Source organism: Poecilia mexicana, unplaced genomic scaffold (assembly GCF_051168715.1).
Source record: "Poecilia mexicana isolate PSO_F unplaced genomic scaffold, ASM5116871v1 scaffold_14, whole genome shotgun sequence".
Taxonomy (NCBI): Eukaryota; Metazoa; Chordata; class Actinopteri; order Cyprinodontiformes; family Poeciliidae; genus Poecilia; species Poecilia mexicana.
The window spans coordinates 21719307-21731450 of NW_028263383.1; the positions used below are offsets into that span (position 1 = coordinate 21719307).

Consider the following 12144-nt stretch of genomic DNA (forward strand, 5'->3'; position numbering starts at 1 on the left):
CTGCAGCATCTAACTTAAAAAAATAAATTTTACATACTTATTAAAACTTTCGCTGTCCTAACATGAGACAGATAATCTCTGAAAAAAATAATTGATCTTCTTTGCCTCCTCCCTGCATAATTACTCCGCTCAGTCAGAAACAGCCAATCAGAGCTAGCAGTAATCAGCTAGCCGCCATGCTATCAGGAAGTTTTCATTCAGTAACTCAGGATTGTTTATTGTATGGAACCTGTTTTTGCCTTTGAATGCCAAGTTTTATATACTTGAATTTTTTGGCAATGTTGAGAGGTTTTATTTTGACTTTTTGCATTATTTAGCCTCTTCAGAGCCTTCATATGTTTTCAGTCTGTTAAAGATAGTATTACCGATAGCAGTACTATTTGCACAATGCCTGTTTTATTTTGTTTTTTTCTTGGACAAAGTCATTAAAAAGTTTTTGTCTAAATTAAGGTGAATTCATGGTTCCTTTTTCCACATAATGTAACCGGTAGTGCTTATGATTAAAAAAATAATTATGTGATCGGTATCGGTGATCGGCCCTCATGGGGATCAGAATCAGCAGGAAAAAATCTGAACGGCACATCTCTAGTTATATTTCATCCTTTTTGTCCAACCAGCTAGGGATGCAAGTTAACAATTAATGAGTTAATTTAAGGTTTATTTATCTTATTGATCAAACAACAATTAACTGATAATCAGCTATTTGGAAAAAAACCTCTTTATACAAGAGAATAAACCATTATCATTTTGCATCATTAAACTTAGACATTCATAATACATAACAAAACAGGAATGTCTTAGGTTGCTGAACTGAAAAAAATAAAAAATGTGAAATGCATAATTCCTCATGAATGAAGAGATGTTCATACAGTAACATCTGTGGTTGCTAAATACTAAAATTTCACTACATGAAGTGTATTAACTCCTTCTCAGTCCTCAAACTCAACTTTGCTTATTGGTATCATATAATTTTTCATAATGTTACAACTTTTCTCTGTTATTCCCTGTGATTTTCTGTCATAACATTCTTGCCTTCCTAGTCATTTTTGGTTGAGAAGTTGACGATGCTCCGTCATGCAGCTTGGCTGAATGAGAGCTATTAAGGTGAAACTTACAGTAAAAAGCTTGTCAACTGTTTATATTTTGAAACATAAAGTGCTTTTTCCATTCCACAGCAGACTCTGTTTGAACCTTTTCTCTTTTTACCTTTCTGGTACGGCTGCCATCTTTGTTTCTGTATCAACGGTCTGGTTCAACTTAAGGATAACCAGCAGGACCCTCTGCTGGTTGGGGGCCAAACTACAACACTAAGAGAAGGTCTAAGCGGACGTTACTAGTGAATCGATTGGAACAAATGTTAATCTAATAAACCATTACGCAACAATTAATTGTAAATAATTGTTTGCATCCTTACCAGCTAAGCTTAACAAGAAGCTAATAGTTACTAAAATGATAATAAAACCCTGCATACAGTTGACAAAATTCCCAATAATGAACTACTATTTGCAATGTAGAGCACAGTAGGGTGTACAAATTGTAGAGCACCTTAAAAGATCCGTATTTCACGAGTTTTCAACGTCTCTCCTCTTCACTTTTTTTGCTGTAAGTTACAGATGCTGAAAGAAGTGGTGGGATTGTACCTGATTCGGGTGAAGGCATAGAGCAGGTAGGCCGCCGTGTTACCCCGGTCGTCTAGCATCTTGTCAAAGGAAAAGACGTAGTCGTTGATGCGGTTGTGAGACAGGTCAGCGTATTTGATGCAGCCAAAAGCAACGGCTCTCTGGGCTTTAACGAGCTCTTCTGGAGTCAGCACCTGCAAAGATGACAAAATTAAGTCCACAATCAACAATAAATGGACGGCCTTCACAGACTGTAATAACTTAAGACTGGTTCACCCTCTAAGAGTCAAAGCAGTGAGCTGAGTTTAACTTCTATCATTAGTTTACTGAACCTGAGGCAGAGATTAAACCAGCTAATCTGGTTCCGACTCCGCAGGGAGTAAAGAGGGGGATTAAAATGAGAGCAGCTGGAAATAAAAACCTGCAGTCGAACAGAACATAGACTGAGACCACCATGTGACTCAACAAGACAAGAATTAACAGTACAAATCAGGACAAGGTAAGAGACGGGTCATCAAATTAAACATGAAAGGAACAGAGACTCAGAAAATAGTAATTAATGTATACAAATTGAACAAAATGTAAATTTGACAGATGGACAAAAAGAAAACTGGATGAAAGCACAGAAGGTCAAGTATCTAGGGCTACAAGATAGAGAATCGTTAGCAAGGTAAGATGGACAAACAGATGGAAGTTAAAATAGACAAACAGAAGAATGTGATGTAAAGGACAGACTGATTCAAGATAAATTGGACAGAGTCGTGGGCATAAGGAAGTGAAATTAGATGGATGGACAGAAGGTAATTTGGACCAATGGACAGATAGACTGAAGACAGACTTGACGAATGAATAGACGGATGATAATTTGGAAGGTGTGGCGGGATTCTCTTATGCTTGGACAAACAAAAAAATGACTGCCCAAGGCCAGAGATCACTTTAGTGAAGTTTATTCCATTTTTCAAGTGAGAAAAAGGTGGCAGGTGAAAAATATACATACAGGGACATCCAGGCAGGTTAAAAGCAGACAAAACAACAGTACCTTCAAGGTAAGAGTCCATCACCTTCACTATGATCTGGCAGGAGTCTAGCCACAGACTGCCTCCCTGTGGCGCAGAGCCCTGCTTTTAAAGCCACAGGCTCCGCCCACAGAAAGACCAATCAAGCAAACAAAACTAACAATTACTTCTAACTCAAATGAACTATTAAAGGATACAAAACAGATCATAATAATAATAATAATAACATAAATAAATAAACTTATAATCAAAAATACAATAATCAATTTAATAGAGAACACTCAGCATGCTCCGATGACGTCATCACATGATCACCTGGCGCGCCACACCCGGAAATAACTCTGCTTGTAAACAAACTGGGAAAGTGTTTGGAAGTGAAAACAGGTTAGGATGGATGTAAACTGAAGCAGGAACACCGCGTGTGCACCCACGATGAGCCGCATCAGTTTAACCTTTAACAGAAGTAAGTAAATTAGCGATTGTGAGTATGTGTGCGCATATTAACACGGACTCCTAATTAAGTCCCGGCTCGTGACGGCTCCTCCATCACAGAAGGACAGACATATAAAAGGTAGTTTGGGCAAACATATTGAAGGTAGATTCAACAAACAGGCAGACAGATTAATTTTTTTTAATTTAGCATTAGCAGAGCTAAGATTCTTTAGTGAATTAGCAGTTAAACCTAACTTTTCGGTTAGTTGTTCCCACCATTAGCAATAACGACTACCGATTTTAGTCCAAACATGTATTCTCCATTACAACCATGGCAGCCCTTATGAAAAAAGTCCACCAGAAAAAGAACAAGTAAAGAAAATATATATGATTTCTATGATTTGACAAAAAACATTGGATGGAGGACAGAGTAAAAGTAAATTTGACAGATGGAAGGTAAACTGGATAGATGGTCAGATTCCATGAGAGCCAAAAAGTGTTCAAGATGGTACAAATACTTTAAAGTCTAGAACAATTTCATTTTATGACATTAGTTTTATGACATTATTTTTTTCCTTTAGTGGAAAAAAAAATCTTGATGCAAACTCAATATCTGTATCTCTTCTGTGTTAAAGGTCTTTTGAGAACACAGATGGACAGATGACCTGGTCTTTAGCTGCTGCTTTCATAAATCAATCAAAAGAAGCCCAAAGGTGTCTCATAATGGGGTCTTGCTCACATCCAGGGATCCAGGGCTAATCTTTCTATCAAGGTCTCACCAAGGTTGCAAACCAACACAGCTCCAAGTTTCATTTTCATTCCTGCAGTTTTCAGTTCATCGGATGAGATTATTTCCAAATCCTGCCCAGGACACACCTGTGTTTCCGTTTGATGTTCAGGTGTGCAAAAAACAAGAGATGCTGACCTGGTTGGGTGCTACCGGGAGCTCTGGGTGCAGCGGCAACAACACTCAGAAACTTTCAGCTCAACAGATTCTGATGTTGGGAAGAAACTTGCATGGAGACTCATGCCAGCACGGTTTCCCTGCAGGCCCACCTCGCCCGGCAGTGTGCTGGCTGCCTGGGTCAGTGCCCACGTCTACCATCTGCTAACTGAAGCTCATTAAAACTGACTGCAGACACCGAGAACCTACGTCTGCACCGTTGACACTGCTGCAGCTTGATTTATATCAATGTTCTTCCTTGAGTTTCTACGGGTTCCTACAATCTCTTCATCTTCTGTCTTTTTGAAGTATAAATACACAAATTCATGACAAATGCTCTGCAGATACTTCAACTGAGGGGTAGTGGCCACAATCCAATCTTATTTACCTCCTCAAAGGTATGAAAATCAGCCACTGTCCCCTTTTGCTCTGCCATGAAAGAGGGCCAACTGATAGACCTGCTCACTGCGCTCTCTGTGAATTCGTCTTTATTATTCTGCAGTCTGAATTGTATTTCCTCCACTCTTCGATAGCTATTCTCATTATGTGGTCACTTGGCCAGTTATTTTCCTAGTGTCATAACTGATCATAGTTTAAAGGAAGGAAAAAAAATTAATCTAATAATCTTTATTATTACGGAATTGTCTACCCGTTTGCATTAAACAAGCCACTTAGTGACTTTTCAGACAAAACATGATTTAAAAAAAAAAAAAATCAGCCTAGACTAAAATCAAAATTGGCTTTTGAAAGATCGGTAATTGTTCAGAAAACTCCAATCAGTGCACCCAAAGTCAAAACCATTATTTTGAAGAAATCAGTTACTTTACACCTCAGTATAACAAACTCCCAAATCAACTTTTTTTGAAGTCTACATGGGTTATATCTTTATGTTTCTGTTAGGCCTCAATGATAATTTATCACACGTCTATTGCTATAGACATGTGATCGATATCAATAGATAATATGTCCAACAGAATATTCAATCGTTTCATTGAACCCTGAACCAGAACTGTGCAATATTTTACCTGGAACTGTCTCACCCCTGGTCTCCTTCAGTAGAACGGTACATAGGCAGCTCAATTCTCCCATTTGTCACAGCAATACATGGATGGACACCTGTGTCAGACTTTACGGAGGGTTTGGGAAACAGGAGTTGCTCATGGTGGTACATGACACCATGAGGTTGGTATAGCGATGTCACCATAATGGTGTCCAAAACACAGAAAATAAGAGTTGCTAGATTTTTTACTAGTTATTTTTTATTTTTTGCTAAAGGGGTCTGGAAAGTCACTAATTATATTAAGGTTTGTAATATAGCAAAAGTGCTTCTAGCATTCTGACCACAGCCCCGATTTTTCCCTCCGCTCATCCCTACACCTTGGCCACACCACTCACTGTATCTTGGCTCTGCCCACTTCTGTGGAATTTTTCTAAATTTGTGAGAGGCAGAGTTTCACATAGGGTTGTTACACTTAAATTTTTCTTTGTTTTATTTTTTGAAGTCAAATTTTGTATAATCATGACTGATTTGTAAAGTAATACTAATGGAAAAACATCAAAGGAGGTGAATACTTTTCATAGACATTATACCGTATTTTCCGGACTATAAGGCGCACCTAAAAGCCTTAAATTTTCTCAAAAATCAGCAGTGCGCCTTATAATCCGGTGCGTCTTATGTGTGCACTGAATTCCAAAATCTGTCCCTGACAGAGACGTGAAGTGTACACTACGTACGCTGGCAGCAATAAACCCATCCATCCATCCATCCATCCATTTTTTTACACCCTTTTCCCATTGTGCTTAGGGGGGTGCTGGTGCCTATCTCCAGCTGTCAATGGGTGAGAGGCGGGGTACAGCCTCTTCAGGTTGCCAGTCCATCGAAGAGAAAGTTAGTTTATTTATAAAAATATACAAACACCAGGTCATCTTTGTCAGAGCATTGCTCTTTTTTTGTAAAAGAAACTTTAATCAAAAGTTTTTCCAGGGATTTCAGTCCAGAGAGTTCTCCCTTCAGAGGAATTCAATAAGCAGACTCAGATTTTATAAACCACTAAAGGTTTGTCCTTCAGTCAGCAGGTCGCAGCATCCTGGGAGATGTGATTTATTGTGCTTTAGAGGCACAGCGACACATTCACAGGTTTTCATATCCACTATAAGATGACACAGCTTCTCACATGGGAAAAAAAAAACAAAAAAAAAAAAAACAGGAACATCAGGTGGGTTTAAACTGCTTTCGACCTGCACCACAGTTCACTTCAACCAAACCAAAACAAGGTTTTTTAGGCAGACTTCAGTTTGCTTTTTTGCAGAGTTTGAATGTGCATTCACGGCTCCCCAAACGACCCAGACTTTTAAGACAAACGACCTAGTTTGAATAAAGTGGACTAAAACATATTAAGTAAAACATATTTTACTGTTATAACCTTCTTACTTAATCTAGTAGATATTTTCTTTTAAATGAGATAAAACTTGTATCTCAGTAAAACAAGAACTTTTTCCAGTTTGAATTTATTTCCAAGATCCGACAGGTAAACGCTAGTTTAAAAGCTAGTTTTACATGGCAAAAAATCCAGCCAACTGGCAATAAATTTGCACTCAACTGTGATAGATGCAAAAAAGCTAACTAGCTAGCATGGACGGAAGTCTCAAGCGCCTCAAGTCACAGAATGCAGTAAAGATGTATGCGCACGACTCACGCTTTTGTCTGAAATAAAAGTATAACACAAGAGGAAAAAAAGTACATAAACGAGATTAAGTGACATGATTTATAACTGCAGGTTGAAAAAGGTAAAAGTTTAGGTGTCTTTTCCCCTGAAAATAGAAGAGAAAGTTAACTCCACCAGCAACTGCACAACTAAGGTTTCCAGCTTCTTACCCACACATTGGGTGAAATCTGCAACTCCCACCACTGAGATTTAATGAAGAGACAAGTTGATGCAGAAAGCAGCTATGAGTTGAGGAAGAAAAAAGCAAGGAGATAAAGAACCCAAAGCGTGTTGAAGTCACGCCGAGCTCAGTGGATAAAACCTAAAGTTCTGGTTCGGTTTGAGTCCTGTGGTTTGGCTCAGCGCAAAGAATTAACGGTTGCTGTAGAGTGAGCGAGTCATTACTGTGAAAACGTGCCTCGGAGCGAACAGGGGCAGAAATAACGAGCTGGACAGTGTCCCGGTGCTCACTTAATGGCCGATTTAACATCTGACACTAAATATTGATAAAAAACTGTTACAATACAAGCTGAAATAACAGCATTGTTAAAGCACAGAAGAGAGGTTTGGGTTATTATTCTAAAGGAGAAACCTCCAATAAATGGTGTGAAGAAAAAGAACAGCTGGAGGAACAATAAAGACAACTTTTACAGGTGTAAACTGTTTAAATTCAGAGTAAATCACAAAAACAAACATGAATAAAACAGAAAAAAAATCAAAATTTTTAAAGATAAAAATCAAGAAAATTATTAAAACAAATGGGCCAAATCCACATGAATATAAAACTCTACAATAAAAAACTCAGATTCCCAGCTTGCAGCAGAATGGAAATCAGATTTTGATGCCAGTTGTCTCACCTTGTCTCGCTCCTTCTCTTTCAGTTTGTCCATAGATCTCTTCAGTCCCTCCTCCAACAGGTCCATCAGCCTCACTGTGTCTCCAGATCGGGTCTTAAATTTCTTCCTGGGGGGCAAAACAACAAAAAAATAAACACCTTGCACAAGAAAAACAAAATAAAACAGAGAGAAGGATGGAAGGGATAAAAAAAGTTAGAGATGAGACTGAGCTTGTCAAGGTAACAAATTTTACTGGATGATTAATTGTCCCATAAATTATCAAATCCAATTTCATTTGTATAGCACATTTCAGCAACAAGGCATTTCAAAGTGCCTTACATCATGAAAATACATAAATACAAAGTAATAGAAAACACAAGTCAACAATTCAAACATTACAATTTGTCAAATGCCATGGTTACATATCAGATTGTTGATTAATGTTTCATTGATTATGTTTTAAAAGCAAGTTTAAACAGGTTGGTTTGTAGACTAGATTTAAAGGCAATCAGTGTTTCAGCTGTTTTGCGGTTTTCAGGAAGTTTGTTCCAGATATGTGGTGCATAGAAGCTGAAAGCTGCTTCTCCATGTTTGGTTCTGGTACTGAGGATGCAGAGCAGAACCAGAAGACCTGAGAGGTCTGGAAGGTTGATATAACAATAGTAGACCTTTAATGTATTGTGGTGCTAAGCCATTCAGTGAACTGATAACTATATTTTAAAGTCTATTCTCGGAGCTACAGGAAGCCAGGAGCGCATCACAGGAAGTGATGCGCTCTAACATCCTGGTTTTAGTGGGAACCCAAGCAGCAGCGTTCTGCATCAACTGCAGTTGTTGTTTTGACACCATTTTAAAAAAAAAAACATATTGGTAAAGGCATAATACTGCAAGTTTGCCCTCTCAAATAACAAACTTCAATTTTATAAGCAATTAATCACATGACAATTGCACAAATTGGAAAGTAAAGGAAATGCATAAATTTAGAACAAAACATGTTTTCTGCTACAACGTTTTGCCGCTAGGATGAGGTTGGGTTTCAGCTGTAACAAAATGAGGGGATTTCACACAACTGCAATGGATATGCTTCTCCCCCCATCACGAGTCATGTGATCAAACTGGATGCTACTACTCGCAAAAAAGATGAAGACGACGACAGGAAACAGTAGGTGGATGATGGTTTTTAATTATTTAAACTTAAACTTTTTTATTTCATCGAAACACCACTACAAAAGAATTTGTCGTTTTTCAGCAGCGGAATATAATCCAAGTTTTGTGCACATTTGTAATGGACACGTAGCTACACTGAAAGAAAAGGTGTACTTTTGGTTTCAATTGTATATGACCATTTATTACTCTGAGTCATAAATGTACCGATCTGGTTTGGGTTTGTTTTCCCCTCCTGCTGAAAATTAATTTCTTGATACCAGAACTGGTTAACTGAGGGGAACCAGTAGTTCTTCACCACTCTGCAGGTTTAGTTTAAACAAAAAACATAAACTCTTCCATCTTCCTATGAACAACCCATTCATGAATTGGGTTAAGACTCACTTGTCCTCTCCCAGCACCACTCCAAAGCCGGCGTGCTCTACCCGGGTCACTTGAGGGTCGTACCAGCCGATCATCTGTCCTGCAGCAAAAATCACCTGAAAGTGCGTCCCCTGGGGGAAGAAACCACACCGAGACAACAGAAGATAATCTGAAGTCACTGCAGCTTGAAACAAAATGGCAGAAACTTGGCAGTCTGACGGCTGGAGGAGGTCAGAAGTCATAAAAATCCACACCTGCCCGCTGTCCACGACGTAGATGACTATGTCAGCCTTCTCCTCGAAGAGCCGCTGACGCAGTGCTGCCAGATCTGACGTGTCATAGGTGTAGCCGCCGTCCGACTTGACGATGGTGAGCGGGATGGACTGACCTGGAACAAAGACGATCTTCCGGCCTTCGTCCAGCTCAACCAGACCTGAGGAGGAAACAATGGCAACAAAAAGGTAAAGGGATGAAGTTAGACATTAAGACAATAATGAGGAAGTTAGATTATAATAACAGTGTAAAAAATACCCAAGACCAGATATTTATGATAATAGCACCTCCTGGTGGTGGCTTCAAGTGTTGGCATGTTGTCATTCATCTATTCACTTAATTTACTGATTTTCTCCTGTTTTATTCTATTTGTGAACAAACATAGACTGATGAACAAACAGATGCTATAAAAAACAGTAAAATAAAAACATTTCATATCTATATATCCCTCCATCCATCCATCCAATCAGTTGATCCACACCAGCTGCTGAAAAACAGGAAGTTAAATAACTTTGTGACAGATTATAAAATAAACTGCAGAAAGATCAAAGATGGGTTCTATTTTTCTGTCTCTAATCTGACATTTTATACACTTCTATGTTTTTTTCAGTTTTTTATATTGCCAGAATAAATGTGTTAAAATACAAGAATAAATGTTACGACTTTATGAATTTGTAAAAATACCTCAATAAAGTAATATTACTAGAATAAAATCGTAATATCAGCAGAATACAGTCATAATATTACCAGAATGAAGTCATGCTTTGAGTTTCACCTTTGTCCTCGAACTCCTTCACCACCTGGGTCATCCGGTTCTGGTAGAACGACTCTCCTCTCTCGACAATCTTAATGTCCAGACAGTCGTAGACCTTCTGAAACTCTGGAATCATCACATCAATCAATCCCAACAGGTTTATTCTACTTTAGAATTATTTACAACCTCAGTTTATTATTTTATTTACTTCAAGCACCTTATTGTGTCACCTTTTTTCCACTAACATATTTAAAAAGGAATAGACTGAAATGTAAAAAGTCATTTTAATGACTAAATTGAAATGTAAGAAAAAGCGAAATTAATGTCTTTTTTTATAATAACAAAGCACAAAAAGAAGTTTACAGTGTAAAATATATGATTGCATATCAGGGCCAGACTAGGAGAATTTTGTTAACTGACATTACAGGAATGGAGTAACATTAATAAGAGAATAAAGTAGAAGAAAATGAGAATAGTCATAATATTACCAGGATAAATTTGCAAAAATACAAGAGTAAAGGTGTAAAATTATAAGAATAAAGTTATAAAAATATGAGTATAAAGTTATAATAGTAAGCAATACAAAGCAATACAAATGTGAGAATAATATCATAATATTACCAGAATAATGTTGTAAAATGTATGTCATGGAGTGTTGAGAATCTTGTGACATCGCAGTTTGGTATCAGTTTTACAAAGAACATCCGCATCAAAATATTAAAAGCAAGACTTTGAAATGACTGTCGGTCTTACCAAGCTGATCATGTCAGATATTGGTAACTATTGAAGCTTTTTTTCCCCTTTAAAACAACTTACTTTTTGTAATTTTACAACTTTCTTAAAGTAATATTGCGTCTTTACTTTTGCTAACCTTACTTCATTCTCATAATGTTATGTCTTGGACATAAGTATGTCTCTCTTTCAGTGTCATGGAAAAGCCCACCTCTCCTGGAAACGTCACAGATCATGTTCCAGGCTTTGATGAAGTCGGGTTCTTTGCTCTGCAGCCTGACAACACATTGGTAGGCCCGCTTCTTGAACTCCTCGTCCTCGTCAAAGCGCTTCTTTGACTCCTGGTGAACAAAAAGGAGAAGAATTTTATTTTTTTTTTACCTTCAGATTTCCCTTACTTTTTCAATTGTTTTTTGTTTGTTTGTTTTTTCCTATTATTCTAAACCAAGGGTATTATTCTAACCTGCGGCTCCAGAGCGTTGATAACATACATATATATATATATATATATATATATATATATATATATATATATATATATATATATATATATATATATATATATAACAAATGGCTTTAGACGTTTTTGGATGGAATATTTGCATCGGATGCCACCAAAAGTACCAGCAACATATTTTTAAATCTTTTATTTAGTCAGTATGTTGAAAACTGTGTGTGTTTAAATTATTTTCCATAAAAATAAACATCTTGTAGAAGAAAATGTATTTTTATTTTAAACTAAAAAGGTATAAATAAAATGATGGTTATTTAAGAATGACATTTCCTACAGCAGATATTCATAAAATTTATAAGTTATCTTTTTTTTTTTTTTCAAAAAGTTATGTAATATTTGCAGCTCTAAAGTTTTATTAAGAGGTACCGAGGGCAAAAACTTCCTCTTTGCATTGTAAAGATTGCAAATCCATGGTTTAGAAAACACTTTTTTTGGTAACACTTTATTTGACGGGCTGTGCATAAGGCTGACATGACACTGTCATAAACATGAAGGAGTCTTTATGAATGTCTGACTGTTGTCATGGAGTGTCATTCGGTAAATAATGACACTATTAATGCAAAGCTGCTTTAAAAGTTGCCTTGAAAGTCCATTAAAAGTGAAAACTTTACATTATTTTGTAAATAATGACACTAGAATGGACACCTCTGGTTTATCGCAAATTTTAATTGCAAACCCATCCTCCAGGTCCCATCTGAGTGTGTGCAATTACCAAATATCACCCCTCCTTTGCAAACTTAGACTTTTATGCTATATTTAGCAACCTTTAAAGGGCACCTAATATGCAAAATTC

The 12144-nt window shown here is 37.2% G+C and overlaps 1 protein-coding gene across 1 annotated transcript in view; it reads right to left on the bottom strand.

Annotated features, from left to right (window-relative positions):
• rars1 (arginyl-tRNA synthetase 1) overlaps window positions 1-12144 on the bottom strand; it is a 33269-nt gene that overhangs the window by 12026 nt on the left and 9099 nt on the right. The window contains exons 8-13 of the mRNA XM_015013282.2: window positions 11049-11178; window positions 10127-10231; window positions 9333-9511; window positions 9100-9209; window positions 7573-7678; window positions 1641-1813 (exon numbers count right to left, since the gene is read on the bottom strand). Coding sequence (XP_014868768.2) covers window positions 1641-1813; window positions 7573-7678; window positions 9100-9209; window positions 9333-9511; window positions 10127-10231; window positions 11049-11178 — 803 coding nt within the window. The remainder of the gene's footprint in view (window positions 1-1640; window positions 1814-7572; window positions 7679-9099; window positions 9210-9332; window positions 9512-10126; window positions 10232-11048; window positions 11179-12144) is intronic.